Source organism: Vollenhovia emeryi, unplaced genomic scaffold, assembly GCF_000949405.1.
Source record: "Vollenhovia emeryi isolate VEMERY1.0 unplaced genomic scaffold, V.emery_V1.0 DF939147.1, whole genome shotgun sequence".
NCBI lineage: Eukaryota > Metazoa > Arthropoda > Insecta > Hymenoptera > Formicidae > Vollenhovia > Vollenhovia emeryi.
This window is the reverse complement of record NW_011967219.1, coordinates 201405-224814: the sequence shown is the minus strand read 5'-3', so window position 1 is coordinate 224814 and position 23410 is coordinate 201405. Positions and strand designations below refer to the sequence as shown.

At 40.9% G+C, this 23410-nt stretch overlaps 3 protein-coding genes across 4 annotated transcripts in view; 2 read left to right on the top strand and 1 right to left on the bottom strand.

Moving 5' to 3' along the window:
* The first annotated feature begins 4955 nt into the window (after positions 1-4955).
* LOC105566001 (probable aconitate hydratase, mitochondrial) lies at positions 4956-10682 on the top strand. The gene is made up of 9 exons (XM_012019658.1): positions 4956-5133; positions 6039-6193; positions 6595-6761; positions 6851-7603; positions 7684-7886; positions 8287-8575; positions 8676-8949; positions 9427-9775; positions 9920-10682. Exons 1-9 carry the CDS (start codon positions 5101-5103, stop codon positions 10061-10063), a joined length of 2367 nt encoding a protein of 788 aa, XP_011875048.1. The 5' UTR covers positions 4956-5100; the 3' UTR covers positions 10064-10682.
* Positions 10683-10772: 90 nt separating this feature from the next.
* Positions 10773-17286, top strand: LOC105566002 (B9 domain-containing protein 1). 2 transcript variants are annotated; one of them, XM_012019659.1, is made up of 6 exons: positions 10773-12404; positions 13453-13564; positions 13713-13821; positions 15590-15637; positions 15824-15942; positions 17054-17286. In XM_012019659.1, exons 1-6 carry the CDS (start codon positions 12279-12281, stop codon positions 17155-17157), a joined length of 618 nt encoding a protein of 205 aa, XP_011875049.1. In that variant the 5' UTR covers positions 10773-12278; the 3' UTR covers positions 17158-17286. The 2 variants fall into 2 exon arrangements, with proteins under 2 accessions (XP_011875049.1, XP_011875050.1); XM_012019660.1 differs by lacking the exon at positions 15590-15637.
* Positions 17287-21524: 4238 nt separating this feature from the next.
* Positions 21525-23410, bottom strand: part of LOC105566000 (trehalase-like) — a 26091-nt gene continuing 24205 nt past the window's right edge. The window contains exon 9 of the mRNA XM_012019657.1: positions 21525-21894. Within this exon, the coding sequence (XP_011875047.1) occupies positions 21736-21894 (159 nt within the window). The 3' untranslated portion in view covers positions 21525-21735. The remainder of the gene's footprint in view (positions 21895-23410) is intronic.

Here is a 23410-nt window from a genome sequence, read left to right as displayed (position 1 = left end):
GACAGTAGGAAATAATAATCCACGTAATTGATGGATCACGCGGGAGAGACGAGAGGTCCGTCGCGCTCTTTTTGCGGAGCACACGTCCACGCATGCGTCCACTTTCTCCAGAATTACGTCACACCCGGGACACCCCGGTTTCTTTCGTCCGGTTACGGGACCAGACACGCCCGATTCCGATGCAGTTGCGTGCAAACTCGTCAAAATTCTTTCCGTCTCCGGCCTCCGAGTCGAGCGCTCAAGTATTTAAGTACTCGAGCACTTAGATACTCAAGCACTCAATTATCCAAGTACTCGGGTGCTCAGGTAGTCAAGTATTCGAGTACTTGCTCAGTTATTCAAGTATTCGAATACCCAAGTATCCAAGTCTCGAGTGCTTAATTGCTAAAATATTTATGTATTCAGATACTCGAGTTTCCAGTACGTATATTTAAGTGAAGCCAACGGCACACGATTCTACTTTTCCTACTGAATTGCCTGCGAGAACCAATAAGGATGCAGTAAGTATTCGGGCACTTAAATACCCAAGTTTCCAAGTACTCGAGTGCTCAGGTATTCAAATATTCGAGTACCCAGGTATTAAAGTACTCAAGTATTCAAGTACATGTACTTAAGTAAAGTCAACGGCACACGATGTTACTTTTCCTACTGAATTGCTTGCGAGATTCAATAAGGATGCAGTAAGTACTCGAGCATTTAAACATCCAAGCACTCAAGTATCCAAATACTTAAGTGCTCAAGTATTTAAGAATTTGAATACTCAGGTATTCAAGTACTCAAGTACTTAGATTCTCAAATATTTATGTATTCAGATACTCGATTATTCAAGTACATATACTTAAGTAAAATCAATGGCACACGATACTACTTTTCCTACTGGATCGCTTACGAGAGCCAATAAGGATGCAGTTTTATATCAAGTGACTCAAGGCTAAATCCTGATTGGCTGTCGTAAGCAATCCAACAGGAAAAATAGTATCGTGTGCCGTTGGCTTAAGATGTTACTCGAGTATATCGAGTAAGATGTTACTTGAGTACCTTAATTCCTTTTTACGTACCGCGTGGTTAAAGATACAATATTAATCATCTTTCGCGCTTTTAATAGGAAGTATCCATTCTGCTGTGGATATGCTAATATTTAATAGGGCTAATAAATATTTCATGTACTAATGGAACATGCGTATGCCGTAAGTGTTAATGTACCATTAGCATTGCCATATTTCTTAAGACGTAAGTGCCATTTCGAGCAAATGATTCGCAATCTTCTTTCATGTCAAGTCCTCGCACGCGAAAAAACGCTGTCACAGCAGGCTACATTCGACGGCTCGTACGGCCTGTTTCTTTCGCGCGTCAATTCGATCTATGGGTTCGATTTTTCGACCGATTTCGTGGCTAAGCTCCAGGCAACGTTCACGTCGGCTTCTTACGTCGGGACGCCCCGAAGGAAATCGCCGCACTCGCGCATTTGTATTTAGTATTAGCTGCCAAACGGAGGAATGTTGGCAATGCGCTACTTTCCCAAATCACTTATTAAATTTTTTAAGAAACAATTTTTTCTTTAATAAAAGTTTAGAAAAGAATTTGAGGAATGGTAGTTTGTCAGAAAGCACATGTCTATTTCTTGTAGTGAAAAACGCGTGGAGTATGAAAACGAGGAACCTGATAATTTAAAGAATTAACAGTCACAAGTGTATATTTGTGGAAAACGAGTACGTTAGCACGTTTCTCAAAGACGGGGGTGTAACACATAGCGTAGCCTCGGGGAAATTGGAGCGAACCATTACTTTCGCCACCATCGCCCGCGGCGCACAGTTGGTCAGTTGAGTAACGTGAAAACAAAGCGGAACAGCGTTGTTAAAAAATTAATAATATTAAATGCGAAATATTAATTAAATGGGATAATAAATATCATTAATTAGGTTAATTTCTGATTATCAAATAAATAATAATTTATACAAAATTTATTTCAGTTAAGTATATTTTTATTTGCGTATTACGTATATAAATATAAATAATTATATTTATTTCATTAAATTATTAAAAATATATTTAATTCTGAAAGCGTGGAAGCGAGCAGTCGAAACAGGTAAACTCGATAAAATAACTACTGATGATTGCATCCCCAATTATCTCTTTGAGAAAATTAGTTTTAAACTGATCGACGGACTTGTAAGTGAAAGGTTCAGCGATAGTTCTGAAACTGTCTATACAGGGTGCTCCAGACCTATCGCATTTTTCTTCTGCAAGAACTATTTTAACAAATCTGGAGAGGATTTTCTTTCACAAATATGCGTTAAGTTAATGTTACAAATAATAAAAAGTTTTCAGTTTGTTTTCAAGCCAAATTTTAAGCAAAAACGGTATTTGAGATCTGATTACGACAGATCTGACGTTGAAGTGTCAGAAGTTGTTGGAAACACAGCAATTAAAAAATCGGGGGAAAAATCCGCAAATCAAGTGAAGCGTATTAGATCACCGTATATATAACGCACATTTCTCACAATCAGTAGAAATCTTTTGTCCTCAGAAGATGATAGACTTCCTGCTCCTTTTTGTTTTTTATTTGCTCAATTTTAAAGTAGAGTTAATGTCCGCGTATCTCCGGAGAGACTATAAATTTTTTTCACTCCAAGATACAATGACAGTGTAACATACAGTTTCACCTATACATTATCTGCGATCCAATTTGGCAGAGAGAGAGGGGGGAGAGAGAGAGAGAGAGACAGAGAGAGAGGAGAGAGAGATAGCGTAATTTCAATTAGAATCCCGCTCACCCGAGTTTCTCTCCTGCAATGGCGATTGTTGTCGGTTTGTCGTTGAGTATGTCATGAATAACATTATGTACAATTCAGCGAACAATGTCGCCGACCTTCCCGAATGATTTACCTTGCGAGGGCATCCCGCGTAAGACTCGACGGCATCCTTTAATGGATGATGAAAGCAAATCCCGTTCGGGACATTCGTCCCGATGTGCCGCTAATCGACAAACGCATCGTTAGTAAGTGTGCTCGAGTTCGGCTCGACAAGTACAGTGTCGAAACGTGTACTGGCCCACCTACAACTGATTAATCGTGTCAAGGACTCATCGCGCCCATAATTCTCTTTTCACCTCGCATAATATTTTTTTAACCCCGCGAAGGTTCCTGTTCAGATAGCCAGTTTTAACGCATTAATGTCATAAAATTTGATTTATTATTAAAATATATAACACTTGTCTGTTTTGTACCTGCTTCAATTATTTTGTAAAAAAATTGTTTAATAAGAATTGTGCAAATAAGCAAATAACAATATAAAGGGGTACATTCAACAGGATACAAATATAAAATTTGTTAATTTACAGTATTTATAATAATTTTCACAGTTGTGTGTGTGTGTCTCACAAATAAATGTTATTTACTGTACGTATAATATAACTTTAAATTTATTTTTCTCTAATTCAGTATTTTATTTATAAAAATGATTAATTTCTAATTTTTATATTAAACCCAATAATTTTTTAATCTTGCTGTAAAATAAAATGAAATTTAATAATAGATTTAGTAATCCAATAAATATATAATTTAAATAATATTATTTGTATAGTCTTCTTCTTCAACTTTTGTTGAAGAGAAGAAGATTATACAAATAATATTTACTTATCAAGTGACATTTTTAATTTCTCTTCGTTTTTTATATAAAGTCGTGAACCCTCGGCTTTGTTTTTATGCGTACTATAATTGCATGTGGAAGAATGTTGCAATTTTATATAGCCAATTTCAAATTGCTCACGAATAAAAAATAAAAAAATTTCAAATACCAATATTTTTTTAATTAGACTTTCAAACTGAGTGTTTTAGGTATGAAAATGTTTGGCTGGGCGGTTCGCAACTTATTCTGGTATTATTTTATGCATAAAAGCCAATAAAAAGATTTACACGCACAAAAACTATATTCGAATGTGTCGGTAAAAAAAGACGCGTAAACTACACGGTCGGTCTCGCGCGCCCGGTTCTAGCGAGCTTATACTTGGCGCGAGACCCTAATGTGTCTCGTGATGACTTTATGATTCTGTTTGGGTACCGATTGCTGATACTCTAGTAATCATGACTTTAGCAACGACAGTAGTTCTGTGTCATGAGTAGGGACTGTTTCAATACCAATCTGTTAAATTGATAGTTCTCGATTTTAAAAAAATTTTAAATTAGAGAATATAAGTGATATAAAATAATTTTTTTTTTAATAACAAAGGTGTTGATATTATGCAAAGGGCTCGAGTCTAATTAACTATTATAAATAGCGGTTTTGTATAATGATTAAATAAAATAGAATTGTTTGTAAAGACACAATATTTGAGAAATGCATAGATTATAAATAATAAAATTTGTCAAATAAGGAATAGATTATTTTTAATTTTTAATTCCCTACATTTAAACTAGCTAGAACAAGCAGAAAGTACAATACTTTTATTCAATGGCAAAGATAAACTTTTATCTGTGGTTTAAATTTGTCTAAAACAATGGCAGATGCTTTTAATTGCTAAAAATATACTAATTGCGCGATATCTTCGTCCTTTCTCTGAATCTTTTTGTTTTTTTAGATAGTTTCCGTAATTTCTGATTTAGTAACATAAATTTCTGGTATATTTTGGGCCTTGTTGAGATTTCGGGAATTTTTGTCGCTTCTATACGCAGGTGACCCAGGTTTTAGACGCCATGATGGATTTCGAACTCTGCGGGTCTTAAACGTAATTTGATTCGAGGATTCCTACAATACCGGAGGTCCAGATCTCACTACGCTTACTGGAACATATGCCAGCTTGTCATAATTTGTACAACAATGCTCAGAAATCGTGTCATTTAGTATTCTTTTTACGACATATCAGTATTTTTTTTTAATAAAATTGCACTTCGAACGACTTTAAACACGGTTCAGAGCAAAGGCGCACGGTAGTTCGTGCGCACGCGCAAAAATTCAGAACCGAGGAGCACGAAGAACACCGCGGTCTTAGTTTCTCTGTAGTGGCCGGTTCGAGAAGAGCTGCCACGAGGGAAGACCATCGGCGCCTTCGCACACGCGTCTGCGGCATTCGAATTAACAGCTGACGCGCAAATACGACTCGCCATGTCGTACTGCGCGCGAGTTCTTCGTGCACAGGTAAAAAAAGGGGGGAAACTGCACCGAAAACCCGGGTTTCATGTGACATAAGGGCGCCTCAGTGTCGCACCCCTCCTACCCCGTTGAGCGGAGGTCAACCGATTGACCTCTAACACTCGACGGAGCTCTCGCGCGTCGCAATCGCAATTTTCCTCAAAACTGTGCCGCGGGTGGATGACATTTCTCGACAAGACGTCTGAGACGTTCTACTGCTCCAATTTTCTGGAGCAAAGAGAGGGATCGATCGTGAAAGGGGAAGGGGAAGGGCACAACGTGGACGTGTGTCAGTGTCGGAAGGAATAAGCGTCGCGAATGGGACGTACGTTGAATCAGACGAGTCGAAAAAAAAATGGACAATACTCGCGAGATGTAACGTACAGGACGTTACGTAATGCGAAACTGCACGCATATATCGGTCATTTTTCAGGGACGTTAGGTTAAATATGCTCATCATGGCGCAGGTGTTCGGCGCGAGTGCGCGGAATTTAACATTCAATTCGAGCGCCGGGCACCGCACGGGAATGAGGGACGAATAATGTAAAGAGAATTACTGAGAGAACGCGGTACATTGAGTTACATTCGCACTCGGATTTCGCCCACTTATGTGCAATTCTTATCGCCGGCGCACTGTCATTATCGCCGTAGATTTGATCTGGATCAAATCATCACTTGCGACGGCGTATCCGCGAATAAATATTGCGAGTGCGACGAGCGAGTCACGTATCTCAGACCTAATTACGTAATTGAGATCGCACGCAGAAATAAAATGGTATTGCGTAGCATATCGCAAATTGGCCGACGCATTAGCCAATGTATTAGTAATTAGCCAATGCCATTGTTTCTGGTCTACGCACACGTCTTGCGGACGATTGAAGGATCAACGGAATGACTTAATTGCTTTGCAGAGACTGTCCGCGTTGGCGGCGGATGTGCAGCAGCGATGCTTCAGCGCGAGTCCGTTGAGCTTCGCCGCTGCGAAGGTGGCGATGTCGAAGTTCGACTCCACCAGCTACCTGCCCTATGACAAGCTGGAGGAAAATCTTAAAATAGTTAAGAAGAGGTAAGACGAAAGCTCTCCTTAGTCCTTTGCGTTACTTATGCAGCCGACGAAGCGACTGGAGATAATCCCAAAGTAATTCAACTTGCATTCCCGAACGAGAGAATTATCATTTTTATTTCAAGAGGCCTCCTGTGTTTTTGCCTCGCGTGTGCTGTAACTTGTCGAGTTATAAATCGGTCAACGTTCCTCGTTCAAATGTAGTCTTGATTTTCTGATGATCCAATTCGATGCAATTCATTTAGGTCTGGTTTCACCAATGTCGCTTAACTTGAAGCTTAGCTTAATTCTTTGTCTCTTGCCAACTGTTACTTTAGAATGAGACAAACGTGAACTAAACTAAGCCTTAGTGATGATAATCCGTTAATCGCTGCTCTCGCCTAACTTGCAAAATGTCTTTTCAGATTGAACCGGCCGCTGACTCTGTCCGAGAAAGTTCTGTATTCCCATCTCGATGAGCCCGACAAGCAAGATATCGTTCGCGGCACCAGCTACCTCCGGTTGCGACCGGATCGCGTCGCCATGCAGGACGCGACTGCTCAGATGGCGATGTTGCAGTTTATCAGCTCCGGTAGAATTGTCTTTCAACCGCCATCCCGACGTCAAGTTAGGGATTCTTCCTAATTATCGCGATGCCAAATAGAGGGTTCTTTCTTCCAGGTCTACCGAAAGTCGCGGTACCCTCCACCATCCACTGCGATCACCTGATCGAGGCTCAGATCGGCGGGGTGGAAGATCTGCAACGCGCCAAAGACATCAACAAGGAAGTCTACAACTTCCTGAAGACCGCGGGCGCTAAATACGGCGTTGGCTTCTGGAACCCTGGCTCCGGCATCATCCATCAGATCATCCTTGAGAATTACGCCTTCCCCGGTCTACTGATGATCGGCACCGATTCGCACACACCGAACGGGGGCGGTCTAGGGTGTCTGTGCATCGGCGTCGGCGGCGCCGACGCTGTTGACGTCATGGCGAACATCCCGTGGGAGCTCAAATGCCCCAAGGTCATCGGCGTGAAGCTCACGGGCGAGCTCAAGGGTTGGACCAGTCCCAAGGACATCATCCTGAAAGTGGCCGGTATCCTCACCGTCAAGGGCGGCACCGGCGCCATCGTCGAGTACTTCGGACCGGGTGTCGACAGCATCAGCTGCACCGGAATGGCCACCATTTGCAACATGGGCGCCGAAATTGGCGCGACCACCTCGCTCTTCCCGTACAACTACAGGATGCAGGATTATCTGAAGGCGACCGGGCGCTCGGAGATTGCTGGAGCCGCCGATCAACATAAGAGCCTGCTGACCGCCGACTCTAACGCCAAATACGATCAGATCATCGAGTTAGAACTGTCGACTCTCGAGCCGCACGTGAACGGCCCTTTCACGCCGGACTTGGCCCACCCGATCTCCAAATTGGGTAAGTAGACTCAAACGAGAGCGTTTTACTTGTTTTATATATCTATGTCTACGAAGATATAATTTTTGCGATCGTTACAGGCGAAACCGCCAAGAAGAACAACTGGCCGAACGAGATCAAGGTCGGCCTGATCGGTTCTTGCACCAATAGTTCCTACGAGGACATGGGTCGATGCGCAAACATCGCCAAGCAGGCTCTGAAGCACGGCTTGACAGCGAAATCCGCGTTTAACGTTACGCCTGGATCCGAGCAAATTCGCGCGACAATCGAGCGCGACGGAATCGTAAGTTCTCCGTCTCTACTACTCGCGAAATTACGCGTGCTTTAAATTTCATATTACAATTAATGATTTTATTTCTTTCAATGAATATTATCACGAGGAATATTACGTATTCGTTGAAAGCTTCTCTTCCAAGTGTAGAATTTAGCGTTTCCGTTAATGTGATATTCTTTTAATGAAATGAAATATTCTCTTACAACTTCTGAAGTTGTTCTTTACAAAAGATGTGTGATTATCCAATAAATTGTACAATAAAACATATTAATTTTGTAAAACGTTGAAAATATACTTGAAAGAAAGGCGAAAAAATTATCTGTCAATGAAGTAGTTTATTTGGCAAATGTGGGGCGCAGAGAATTGTTTATATTATATAACTCAACAATGATACTTTGATTTACTCTAGGCAGAGACACTTCGCCAGTTCGGCGGTACAGTGTTAGCCAACGCCTGCGGGCCCTGCATCGGTCAATGGGATCGCCAAGACATCAAGAAGGGTGACAAAAACACGATCGTCACGTCGTACAATCGAAATTTCACGGGCCGCAATGATGCCAATCCAGCGACACATGCGTTCGTCACGAGTCCCGAGCTCGTTACTGCTCTGTCCATCGCCGGTAGACTCGACTTCAATCCGGTGAAAGACAGATTGAAGGGCAAAGACGGAAAGGAATTCCTCCTGGACAGTCCGTATGGTTAGTCGATAATATCTTTCACATGATTGCTGGCAACGAGTCGGCAATAAGATTCACGGCACGTGCATATGTTAGTAACTTTATTTATACTCTTGTATAGGTGACGAATTACCTAGTCGCGGTTTTGATCCCGGTATGGAGACTTACGATTCGCCACCATCGGACGGTGGCAAAGTTAAGGTCGACGTGGATTCGAAGAGTCAAAGATTACAGTTGCTGGAGCCCTTCGACAAGTGGGACGGTAAGGATCTGGAGGACCTAACCATCCTGATTAAAGTGAAAGGCAAGTGCACCACAGATCACATCTCTGCGGCCGGCCCGTGGCTCAAGTATCGTGGGCATCTCGATAATATTTCCAACAACATGTTCATTGGGTAAGCATGTACGCTATCTGAGATAATGGCCAGACTTGTCAAACACCATTGAAAGATTTCGAGGAAAGATTAAACAAATATACAGGGTGAATCATTACGGCTGTCCCAACCTTTTATCACGAGAGATGGATTATCGACCGAAACTGTAGCCGATCCGGGAAGAATATCTCGTTATATACATTTCAATCATGTAAAACCTCGTCTTGTATTTTGAGATATATAATTAGATATTACATGATTGAGACATACTCGTATATGACGAGATTTTCCATGTTTTCCAGAGTTGGCTACAGTTGCAGTCGATAATTCATCCCTCTTGGTAAAAGGTTGGGACAACCTTAATGATTCACCCTGTATATATATTAAAATTAAATCTTTCAAAGACACGTATTGTACACAAGTGAATGTTTCGACATTCATTAATTTCATAACGTCTCATTGATAGTCAATCGCATTTGTCATACCATTTTCTTTTAGCGCTGTGAATTTTGAAAATGGCGAGATGAACAAGATCAAGAACCTACTGACGAATGATTGGGGTGCCGTCCCTGACGTTGCTCGCGATTACAAGAAGAAGGGCGTAAGATGGGTTGCGGTTGGAGATGAGAATTACGGCGAAGGTTCCTCCAGGGAGCACGCTGCCTTGGAGCCGCGTCATCTTGGCGGCCGCGCTATCATCGTCAAGAGTTTCGCTCGCATACACGAGACGAATTTGAAGAAGCAGGGTCTCTTGCCGTTGACCTTCTCCAATGCCGCTGATTACGACAAAATTCAACCTACCGACAAGATCAGCCTCCTCGGATTGAAGGATCTGGCACCTGGCAAGGTTTGTGAAACACATTTCGCTTGTAAAACGAAAATATGTTAAACAACGGGCTCCGAAAACTTAAGGGAGCGCAGCGTACTTCTAATACCCGGTGTATAAAAATGCTCGACTTATCTTCTCTTCCGTTTGATGTGACTCTTTCAGCCGGTCAAAGCGCAAATCAAGCACAAGGACGGCAAGGTGGACAACATCAGTCTGAACCACACGATGAACGAGCAGCAGATCGGTTGGTTCAAAGCCGGTTCCGCCTTGAATCGTATGAAGGAAATATCGAGTGGCGGACGATAAACTAGCTGCCGATTGGATATCCATTCGAGGGGTCAGCAATTGTCATATAGCGCGTAACGCACTTATGGAAAGGCGGAAAAGAAAGAACCGGATGCAGCGAAGCCAATCGAGGCAATATCATCGTATCTCTCTCTCTCTGTCCTCTTGGATAAGCGAATGATATGATGCGGTGTCGAACCATTGTAGTCCGAACAACGCAAACGTCTAAAATATATCGCAACAGTACCTAAGATATACTTCTAAAGAAACAGAGAGATATACCTTCATAGGTATATTTTAGATGTGTGGTGTCGTTAGAGCTTTGTTCATCGTTGCCTTTTCCCTTCACTTTTACTCGACAATACTAACCGTTTACATGGGGTTCGTTTGCGGAGAGGACGTGCGCTCGCAAGTTTGTAAACTCTGACGGACAGAGCCTTGTTCCGTATCAATGCGTAGACACGGTCGCGCATCAGCCAATGCGCTCGTTTCGGAATCGTGAACAGCTCGGGGGCGTTGCTACATGTACATACATACACTCATCGCCATCAAGGAAACGCCATTGTCATTTCCTAGTTGTTAAATGATTTTAGAAGAATGTACTGTTTCGACGGAAGCTAAATAAACTGTTAGCTAACGAGCGGCGCATTCTTAATTGACCTTACTTGATTTCCTCGCGCCAAGCGTTTCTCTTGGAGATATTGTATTTACTTATAATATATAAGACTCTCGCGTTCAAGTGAAAAATTGATTTGAAACGTATTTTGAAAAAAGTATGAGCTCTCGGGGTGATTCTTTTGTTATAGCATAGTTATTTTTTAAAAATCCCGACCATTCTTTCACAGGCTCAATTAGTATTGCACGTTACTGTATTCCTATTTAGGTTCTGTTTGTTTTATTTGCTTCATGTTCAGTTTTGCGATCCGTCTATTTTCTTGTTCTATTTACTGTGTTTCTGGTTTACGATCTCTCTCTCTCTCTCTCTCTCTCTCTCTCTCTCTCTCTCTCTCTCCCTCTCCTCTCTCTCTGTCTCTCTCGTTTTGTTTTTATTTATTACAGCCATCATTGAAGCTGCCTTGGCGTTGTACTTTTTGCGCGTATATTTTTTTTATTCATCTTTTTACATTTATTTTTATTATGAGATAAGATAATCTTATGCATATAATGCGCAGCTATTATTTTACAAAGTTATTATTTTATTATTAATTAAAAATATCGGTTAAGCTAAAAATAAGACAGATAGGAAACGGTATTTTTACAAGGCTTCAATCAAGATTATTATGCAATAAGCAGTTAGGTCGAAGATTCATTTAATATAATGCGTCCTAATATCAAGGATAAAGATTCATTCAACGTTGAAGGAAAAGTCTGAAATTTCCAGAAAAGGGGACAGGAATTGAGATACGAATCCGTGATCGAGAAAGAGATAAAAGTAAGTCCTATCGATTTCGGAATAAAGTTAAGAAGCTACTTTCTATCCTTAAGTTGTAACAGCGCCATGGAAGATCTAAGATTATATTAAAGATATAATGCTATACGAGGCAGTGGGTCACATAGTAGGAGGGCCAAATTCACAAAATTCGAGGACAACTTACGATTGGCTATCTCTTCAATATTACTCGAAACGTAGAAGAAGTTATTGGTTCTACGGAGAAGCGCAATCTATCTTACAGAACAAAATTACTAATTTATTTGTCCGTGTCAAATATTGTCTCAGTTCTTCCTCCCCGTTTTTAATATGTATTAATGTGCAATTTATTTGGACTGTAAATATAAAAGTTATAACAGTTATATTAAAAGTACAAAAACTCTATGTATGGTTTAAAATATATAAAAGTTATTTACGCAGATATAAGTCAAAAAGGGACTTCTTTAAAAATTGTAATTATCTTTTATTTGTACACGAATGGTAGAGAAATGAACAGGTCGCATTTTTATGTAAGGTAAAGAGATCCGCGAGCATAAAAAATTTGCGCGCTACTATTATATAAGGTGATTTGTTAGATAATTTCGAGAACATTGATAGTCTAGAAATTTCACAACAGCGTCACGTGACATAACGCACGCAACGGTGCGTTACCGTAATACACATGCGTCATTACCATGGCGACAACCTGCAGTTCGACGCTGTAAACAGAGGGTCAAGGGTCTGGACTGTTTCGCAAACCGCGATTTACTTGAGTATTGTTGACCGAAGGCTCGAAATAGAGGTTAACACTTTTTTTTTTCAACGAGCATGTCAGTGGAAGGACAATTTTTCCTCTCCGTTACCGGCTCCATCGAGCATGCAGAGTTCTACGACGTCAATAACGCTTATTGCAAGTACAGCTTTCATTTCGGGCCAGACTGGAGCGTCGTTGCGGTAAGTCCACGGTGTAATAAAAGAAAGTCGAAAGAAACAACAAAATTGCGTTATAATTGCCACAAAGGCATCCGGGGTTCCAAGGCATTTTTCAGCAATATTGGATTGCGACATCGGGAGGGAGAGCACTTCATGCAATCTTCTTTCATGCTCGGAATAAAAATATAAAATACTTGAATTAATAAAATCCCGGACTTATCTTGCGTTTCAGTCGAATTTAAAATTAACTGCTCTTCTACTATTTATACCTTTTATTTCTGCCAACAATGGAATTAATTATGCCTCTATGACTTCCTTTCTGAATTTAATTATAATTAATTTTGAAGAGTTATAGATTATGCAGAATAATTTTATCCAAATTTACAGAGTAATCATATTTCATTCATTAGTAATAAATATCTCATTAATAATAAATCGTTTTACATAATTTGCAGCTATGGTATATTTAATTAATAAAATAATACGATTGACTTCCTGATAATACGTTAAAACGTTGAAGTAACGCATTGGTAATTTGTTAGCTTTCTGAAAAAAAGGGGGAAAAGAAGTTTTTGTTGCGATAAACAATGTACCGACTTAAAATATCCTCCGCGATAAAAATAGCCTTATCGAGTTTTCTACTTTATTTCGTGACAACAATTAATGATACAGGCAGCAAAATCAAGACCTTCTATTTTTCGTTTCACTCTAATGTAGAAACGAACAATTCTCATTCCCGTTGAATGACTAATGTTTCAATTTCCTCGTTTCTGATGGTGCAATATAATAAAGTTTTCTTGGAACGCTCATTGTGAAAGTAACAGTATCAAAGAATATATTACGTCGCATCTTCTTGTCTGCCATAGTAATTTTAAATAGAAATTAAAACGTTTGAAAGTTAAACTGCTTCTTAATTAATTTTCTGCATTGTTATCCTACTGCCTTTCTCCGCTCATTCCGTTATGCGAATAGAAATCTTTCCCCGTGATATTCCAGTCTCGAAGGCGAAAAATAAATTGAAATTTGCTTGATAAACTGAACTGAAAGTTGAATGCCCGTTTTCTTTTAGGGAATCGAAGAGGGACTGACGCAGATGTGCAAATGCAGCAACGATCCGAGAAATCTCGCCGTTTGGAATTTTCCCTTGGACATTACGTTCAAGAGTACAAGTCCACACGGATGTGAGTTGCACGCAGAAATTATTCTCGCACCACGCGTCGTAAGGGAGGGACGAAACGCATTGAAAAAGTGCGAAGGCATAATAAGATTTTTTTCCAGTGCTTTCTTTTCGTATTTTCAATCTACGAACAGTGTAATTGGTTGTATCAGGGCCACAGCTCATCATGTCGATTTACGGCTTGGATCTTTTCGGTCGTGACATCATCAGAGGATACGGAGTGTGTCATTTGCCTCTGAAAACTGGGCGTCACGAGAAAAGGTATTATTCGCGCATAGTGACAATACGATAAGTGAGAGAAAACATACAGGATCAGAGAGATTGCTATTCAATTATAATATTACCCGCTGTAAAGGCCTGCGTCCACGATGGTCTTTGGTCCAAGTTCTAGCATCGTGGACACAGGCCTTTAAAGAAGTGATTAGTGGCTTTTGCAAAAACACACAAGGGACGATTATTAAACCATCTAATCAAATTAGCAACCCATCCCTAGTAGCACAGTGCATTGACTAAACATTGGTCCAATGTTGGTTATATTAGAAATGCAGTGGCCGATATTGTCCAACGTAAAGCCAACATTGGCCATGGAATAAGTGTAAATATTGCACGATAATAATTATATAATATTAGATTTATATTGGAAGTGCTTTGGCCAATATTTAGCAATGTAATAAGCATATTGGTCTAATATTAATACAATATTAAAGCAGTATCGCTAAGTAGACACATTGGCTAAATAAGATAATATAAATAATATAAATAAGATAATATAATAACAACATTGTGCTACTAGGTATCTCATGACCAGAAGACCAACGGTTCGCAGACTTAAAAAGAAAGTTCCTCTTGATTTCTTGTCCGACACATGAGGATCTTAAGATTCTAAGCATTTTGTGAAATGGGTCAATGGATGTTTCTTGTCCAGGCCACTGTTCTTTGTCAAACCATTAACTGAGTGTCCTAAGTAGGGTAGATTGTTATATCGCTAGGAGTTAAAAGAAATTATAATATATTAATACTTATTGCTCGTAATACTTATTATTAGTAGAATAGCAGACAGGGTAACAAACAGAAAAGTAATATCGAAAACACGGGAACTTGTCATAAAGCCTATGTTTTATGTTCGTCGCTTTTTCTCGACGGTATTCGTTCTGCGTCTTGCGGCCGAGACGAATTACTGCTGAGAAAGGTCGCGAGTATACTACATTATTCATTGATTTATAGAACAGCTCTATTTTTCGTTGTTGACCTTTCGTGAAATTCCTTCAAGCCCGGCTATCGATCAGTAGGCGAAAATAAATTTCAAATTTTCAGTGGCCCGGAAATGTCACGTTCTTTTTTTCGGCGCTGAAAGCATTCGTAAAATGACATTATTCGAAAAAAAAGCCCGACTACATGACCAAAAAGCATTTCCTTTTGTTTCGGCGCTGCGAAAATATCCGTAATTCGGTGTGTTTTCTCGTGTTATACTTTACGATATTTTTCCCGAGTTTCGAACTTACCTCTATCGCGATTGAGATAAACACTCCCCATTACATGCATAGCACGTACCGCATAACATCGGAAGAAAATATTTTCCATTCTATGTATGTTATTCCCCGTGTGTAACGTACTGTCCGTTAGTCCGTGTCGCGTGCATTGGCAAATGCATTCGAGTTTCCTCGGGAAAAAAACAATTTTTTTCTGACGATGCGATAATAAACATACAAAGTTGAAGAGAAAGAATAAATAGTGCGATAGGAGAGCGAGGTAATAAATATATAAATATAATGAATACATAAAGAGAGAGAGAGAGAGAGAGAGAGGGGGGATTCATTATTTGCAAATAAAATGACAGATGCCCCGCAGATTCATCATTTAAAAAAGAAGCGGATTCCTGATGGCTAACTTGAATTTTTCGCCGGGATGATAATCTATATATCCGCATAAATTGTAATATTTTCTGATTTCGAAGTATGTGAAATAATGCCCGGCACCGTGAATGGAGAAATGTGGAGTTATAACAGTCGCTTCGACATATTCAATAAAGGGAAGGAGATCTGCGGGAACGTCGGATGATATGTGCGTTGCGGAATCGGTAAATCTTTATTTCTTATTCTTGCGAGTGGCGTCCAAAGGCTTTCGCCGAAGATAGATACTCGATCGTAATTCCTATGTCGGTATCGCTTGGCACACAAGGTCCCCTTTAGAAATGGCGCTGCCGCCCTTTGATCGTGCCGCTTTTAGCACGTCTCACTCACAAAATCTCAATATATCTCGAAAGGGTGCCGATCTACGTACCGGAATCGTCGTCCATGCTGCAGCATTTCGTCGAGTGGTTAACTGGCAGAAGACCGGAATTAATTGATCCCACCATACTGGCATCCGGCGGCGGCAGAGAACGTAAGGAAATGCATCGTGACGTTTCTCGTTAGTGTGCTATTGGCGTTAAATTAATTACATCCAGCAGGCTGGGACTGTAATGGAATATAATCAACACTGCCGCGTACAAAATTAAGACGGTCTCTTATCATAGGATCGAGCCATCTCGGTGCAATGAGCGGGGATCGATAGATCAAATCGATCTCTTAAAGAAATCTTTTGTTTTTGCGAAAGAGTCAATTTTGACTACCGGAACGATTATCCGCGATCTGCGCCGGACTTTTTAACGGTGTCTTGGTGATGATTGATGATCTAGCGGACGTTATCAGAAATTTTGTTAAACGTTTATCAAAAATAAACGGCGCCTAGTATAGATTTTCAAAACGACATAAATAGCTAGATGTAAAATTAAAAGAATGCGTTATTCAACACGAAACTCACGAGGATACAGTTTCATTCAATTTTATTACGCAATATTTTATCCATTATATTGGGATAATGAAACTCGCCAAGCAGGCCAACCCTTTGGGAAATTTACCTTAAATGAAACGAAAGTTTTTAAAAGTAACTTTTCACAAATTTAAGAGTTTACTTAAGAAATTTTAGGGTAATCTTGGACACTGTCGAAGTTTCCGCTAGAGGGCCGCGCGGCACAGCACTTTCTCGTAAGAAAAAACCGCGCGCGGTTTATTATAAAATTATATCACATACCTTTCACAATTCTTAAAGTTTTCCTTTAAATTCTTAAAGCAGGTCTGAAGTTTGCCTTAAATAAAAGTTCCAAGTGTCCAAATTTACGGTTCATACTTCTTATTTCTCTAGAGTAACATTTTAAGGTTTCTCGAGGTATATTTTCCCAAGGGACGTTAATAGCAGAAAACGAATACATTTTTTAAATAATCTTTTATAAACGACGTCAGTGACGTAAAGATCGATTGAACCACCCCCCGAACTTTTCGGAACGTTGCAGAACTTCCCGCGTTCCGCGGAAGTTTGCGTGACGCTAATAGCCTTAATAACAACAATACTTTCGAGACTCATTAACTTTCGAGAACTTCTACACGCGGCGGCAGGTTTTTCGCTGCTACCCACCGCCTCACCTCCGAGTTATATCTATTTCGCAATGTTGCAGTCACACGCATGAGGGTTGAGGGAGTCGTTACCGTAACGTTCAACGTCGTTTTAAAGGATTTGTTCAAGCTGGGTTACGACAACGGCGAGAAATGGAAGAAATGATAACGCGACCGTAAACTCTCTTAGCCTGAAGAGGATTACCTCGCCGAGGGGATTATCTTATCAAAGAGCAATACAAAATCCCGTTTTAAATAATATTTTGACGAATAAACGAGGTGTGATTTTTCCGCATAATCCATTGTTCCATTCCCCCCCCCCTTCCTCCTCCCCGACGTCAACGGCAGGAAATGTAGAAGTGAGGGAATTAGGAGCGTATTTTCACGCTAATGGGCATTCTGTGTAAAAAAAGGGGTTGAAGGGGGGAGGGAGGCGGTGGGTTAAATCCTTCGCGAAGGGCTTATTAAGTTTCCGCGTAATCCGCGAGATGATTCCGGATGCCCTCAGCCACGGTGACACGGTCGCACGGCGAAAAGCCATACGGCTCGGCCCAAAAGGTCCGCCTCCCCCCCCCCCGCCCTTTGAGAGGGAATTAAAAAAAATGTCGTTTCGCGCGAGACGCCGTGCCGGAAAAGCCATTCGCCGTGGGCAGCCTTCGATTTTCCGCGCGATTACAGCTGACCGAAGCGACCGTTTTGCATATCGCTGAATATTGCGCCCGAGATTTCATCGAGGGGTGGTGCGCTTATGCTCCGGCCGGCGAGGACGGGGGCGCCCGGAAAATTACACGTGACTGCGTCCACTCAACGTCATCCATAAACGTACCATTCCGAACGGAATATGCATCGAGGTATGTATAAATACGTATACGTTTACTGCGATTACGGCCGTATGTCCCTTAAAAGGATATACGTCGCGTCTCTCCCGGGAGGTTTAACGTCGGGAAATAATAAGGGGAAGACGCGGCGTTTCCACTTTCCAGCGCGCATTAATAATAAATTCCCGGATTAAACGGTGTCAGCTAGGAGCTGCACGGAGTGACGTGGCTCCGATGGATTTTTTTCTCGGCCCGCCGCGCCGGGACGATAACGCGATTTCGTATAATGATTCAATAACGCGCGCGACGAATAAAATTGGGCGGGGCGGTCGAGGTCGGCCGGTTTTAATCTGGACGTATCGCGTGTGCGCCGTGTACGATTATACCCGCGAGCCGGATGTCAGCTAGAGTGCCCGAGGATGACGTCGTCCGTCGTTTTACGAGCGGCGCGAGCTAAAGGTAAGCTAGAATGAAAGTACTGCAAACTATACGAGCCGTCGTAAACGTACAAGTCGCGAAATAAGCGGGCCGGCGGCAATGAAAGGACGCAACTCTATTACTGTTGTTTTCTCACGTCAACTAGGAAACAAGATCCGTTTCCGGAATACGTGATTAAACTGTGCGATCGCGCTGAATGTGGAGTGCCTCCCTCGCCCGTCGGCCACGAATCTCTCCGCGATTTCACGAAGGAGGGGAAAAATTAAACGTTTATTCATCCACCCTGGAGAATATAATATGCTTATAAGAAGTTTGTTTAAATGTTGAGTCAATGTTTCATTTGAGTTTTAAAACACTTATTGAATTGTTTGTGAGATATAAATTTAAACGTGGAGTTTGTTTATGACATATTCACGGTTACAAGTGTTCAAATTGCGTTTAATGATACGACGTCAAACGTTTCCATTATAGTTTTCTGAGTGTTTGTAAAATGTTATTGTCAGTAAAGAATTAAAGTGTTTCCAACGTACTTCCAAACGGTGTAACCATCAATAAAACTCTTCATAAACGATGTAACTATCGATAAAACTCTTCAGAAATAAATAGAAACATCACCTCTCACTTAAAATTTTCGCCAGGGTATGCTCGACTTGTCTAGTTTAATTTTGTATTTTATTCTTTATACGGGGTGTCTGACTCAAGAGAACCCCTACGAAAAATGGTGGTAGATTGGGTTAGACTAAGAAGAAAAGTCATGTGCCATTTTATAAAATTCGCAATAGTTATCGAATAATTTATTGAAACGTCTGAGCGAATAAGCGCGTGGAGAACGGTAGGCCGGGCACGCGAGGGGCGGGGTGAGCGACACAGGACGTAAACCATAGACGTAGTAAGAATAGACTGCGCGTTCTCTACCTCATCCGTGTGAAAACATGTACAAACTTTAGAACGAGATAGCTGGCGTGGAGCCGTAACTCATCTTGTAGAAATAGTGGGGGTAGCAGGAGAGTAGGAGAATGATAGAGGTTAAAGAATAAGCACAGTAGCCATATTGAATTTTTGCTCCACTCCAGACATTGACAGACGGAGAGAGAATAAGGTCCCAAGTATGTTGTCCCTTTCTAAAGTTTGTGCACTTCTGCAGCCAAAATGCGCAGTCTATATATTATACGTCTATGATGTAAACACCTTGCTCGCTGGTTTTTTTTCGGCGCGGAGTTAGGGCCATCGGACCACAAAATTGCACAGTTAATTGCATATGCATAGCATGAGATCGTCTAGACCAACGAGCATGTTATGTAAATTAATATGACGATTCAATGCTCGATGCTCGTTGGTTTAGACGGTTCTTATGCTATTCATATGCAGCCATGCAATTTTGTGTACGATGCTCCCTTACGTCGCGCGTCGCTTCACCTCTCGCTCACCGTTGCTAGGAGATCTGGTATACATATGCAAAGCTATCTGACACACCTTCCCCGAGCCCGGTCTACCGCTCTCCACGCGCTCATTCGCTCAGACGTTTCAATAAATTATTCGTTAACTATTGCGAATTGTGTAAAATGGTACATGACTTTTCTTCTTAGTCTGACCCAATCTACCATCATTTTTCGAGCTGGTTCCTCTTGTGTCAGACACCCTGTATAGAGGAAAGTCCCCTGTTATGAGATAGGATCCTAATACGGGATAGCGGGGTTTCTGTTAAATTAATAGGCATCGTCAGTTGATTCCACCATGAATTTGTTACCCTCGGAGCGAAATCTGTTTAGTGGAAAATTCATCGTTCGTGTAATCGTTGCAAAAAAAAGATTTGTGGTTGAATTTGGGCGTTGAAAACCTGCTATCTCATAATAGAGGACCTTGCTCTATTTTTTTTCTCATTTCTCTGCGCTGTTTTTCTTCGCCCGCGCTCCTCCTCCTTGTTTGTTCTTCGAGGGCTTGCCCTAGAATTTTAGTAAACCCTTCATCTATTTACTTACCATATTCGAGTCTTCTTATTCGTCCAGTGTATTCGCTTCTCGTGTAGATTGATTAACTACAGTGACAGCACCAAGAAGACATGTAGACTGAGAAGAGGGTAAACATATCCACACAGCGAAATCGGCTCACAGATACGTCACCCGTGTTTATTCAACAATTTGTTACATCAGTGTACGATATAAGTGCGGCTAACAACTTGTTTCTTTTACTGCAAAACAGAATTAGCGAAGTATTACTCAACCTAGAAAAATGTGCTAGCGACACGCGCGCATCACGATAACGGCACGCTGCGAAAGAGTTGTAACACCGAGTTTCGCAGTTTTAAACCCTTCACTGTTCGATCCATTAATCTTCACGTAACCACAATCTCCGTATTATATTTCAGCTGCTCCCGGAAAAGACTTGTCGAACTCGCGACAAACGAGGTAAAATAACGCGATATGAGGATGGAAAGCCCCAACACTCGTTAATACAACAAACGATGATACGCTCGGCACGTAGATGTTTAATGAGATGCGCATCTCTTTCAATTTTACCCACTCCATCAGTAGAAAAATTGAAAAAGGGAAAACAAAAAAAGGACGAGAACAGTCTTCTTGTTAGTCACAACCCCTTTACATTGTCCTTTGTGGACTCGTGGAAACTTACTGTAATTTAGAGTACGAGAGTACGATGGGTATCTTTGCGCTGCCCTGCTTTTCCTTGTGTGGACTAGATTCGTTACAAGTTCTCCGCGTTGTCTACGCTTATCATTAAAACGCCTAACAAATATTGAATATCTAAATCCCTCTGGGCACTCACATTTATTTAAATAATTTTTAGTTTTCTTTCAGCAATTTTTGTGTTTACTCTCATAATAATCGTATTTATCGTAAACCTGTAATTTTAAACGGAAATGCAGTCCGCAAATCAATTATTTAAAAATTGTTTCTATGTAAATTAACGTTGAACTCTGTCTCGAGAAGTTATGACTCCTGTAGATCGGTTCGACCGTTTAAAAATCTATAAACTCTTGTTGAGCGTTCGCGAATAAAAAACCAACAATGCCGTGAAATTCTGCGAAACAGACCGTAGTGAAAGTGTCTACGAAAGAAATTAACACCATTTTGACAATGCAAAGAAAACGTGCTCTGATCGACCTGCAATTTTAATAATTAAGAATCTAATTATCAGCTTATTTCTTTCAATCCGTTTCTTTTAATTGACTATTTTTTTCTGGAAAGATACGCGGAGAGAATGTTCTCTTAAAACTTACCCTGATCGTGTAATTGTGGGACAACATTTTGAAGAACTTTGTGAGAGCATTTTGAAATCTTACCATACATTTTACTAATAAAATACTAAGTATAATTATAAGTAAAATTATGGTGAAATTTCCGAAAACTCTCATGAAATTCTTGGAAATGCCGTGCCGTTCCACGAATACATGATTTTCAGTGAAAATCCGCTCCGTGTACCAACGCGCTTACTCCCACGGAGTCAATTAGCTACTGATCTGTTCCCGTATATTATCTATCAATACCGTTGCCGCCGTCGTATCCAGCAACATATCTCGAGCCCGGGAAGAGACTGAGGAGCTCGAAGACTATACCGTTCGTCCAACCGAAGCCTTCTTGAACGTTGTATTCGCCGCCGCCGCCGCCCTCGCCGGGATGTATCGCGTTGTACTGAAATTAAAAGATTAATTGTTCTGTGTAATCGGGCGTGTCCGATTCGCAATTCAAACGTCGCGTTGCGTCGCGCGAAAGTAATCAAGACGCACTCCGGATCGTCGCCTCCTCCGCGGTTTCCGTCCGTCGCGGCGAGTTAATTCGCGTGGCATACCTACCCTACGGAGAAATCTAATTTCTCCCGATCGCGCGAGGAAACTTGGATGAACTTTCGTCAGTTAGTTAAACGACGCTTCGCGTCTCTGAGAGATCGCGCTGCGAGGGCTCGTCTTGAGCGACGCGAAAGCGTCATTTCCTTCCGCCGGCGAGCGCGTCAAATATTCTTCCGCGAGCCCGCGGGGCGGGTATTTATTATTTATTATATTTTATGTCACTGGAAAGAATCACTTAATGCGATCGAAACGTACTCTCACGTCGGAATAGATACTAAGAAATAAAATAAGTGTGGAAACGACCTTGCTGGCACTTCTTTATTATATAATATTATAAATTCACAACGTTTCGGCCAGTAATACTGGTCCTCCTCAGGTAACAAACTTATATAAGTACCCGCAAATGTAAGATTCGTCAAAGTTAAAAATGTAAAACTGTATCAAATGTCAGAGACTTCTCTGTACATTGGCGTTAGAACACAGAATGTGTGTGAAAAACATTCCGTGTTCTAACGCCAATGACTAGACATGTTGTACAGAGAAGTCTCTGACATTTGACATAATTTTACATCTTTGACTTTGATGAATCTTACATTTGCGGGTACTTATGTAAGTTTGTTACCTGAAGAGGACCAGTAAGGTCGTTTCTACACTTATTTTATTTCTGAATTTCTCGACTGGCGTCAATAATTTGCTGTTGAATCGGAATAGATATTTTCATTTGCTGTATTAAACTATATGTATATATTTCACATATAACTTGCGTTGATTCCTATTGCCTGTTCATGCGTTCTCTTTTAATTTATTATCGGAGTCTGTAGATTTTACCCAAGTTTATAGTTTTATTACATTATTACATTTTCGAAAAAGTTCAACAAACTTCCGGTCCTATCACTGCTTAGTCTTAAATACTCGAGTGCATAAGACTAAGCAGTTAGGACCGGAAGTTTGTTGAACTTTTCCGAAAATGTAATAACGCGGATAACGAGATACACACACACACACACACACATATCACTCGTCAAACATAACTTTGTAAGTCAATTTGGTCTCGAAAGCTTTTCTACAACCGTAGGAGATTTGAAGTCCCAATAAGAAATTTTAGACACTTGCAGCGCATGTACAGTCTTATTCATTAATGCCCGGACCTGCATTTTTACCATCATTTTTCTCATCTGTACAAATTACTGAGTTTCAGGCTGCATGTATTTGCATATGCTACCACAAACTTCTATAGAAGCTGTGTGAACTACGAACTCCGCAGCTTTTCTTTAAGGGGATGCTGGAGTGATTCTGCACTTTTGCACCTTTCTAACCTAAAAACTGTCAGTTCGCGGAAATATTTGAGTAATATACAAATG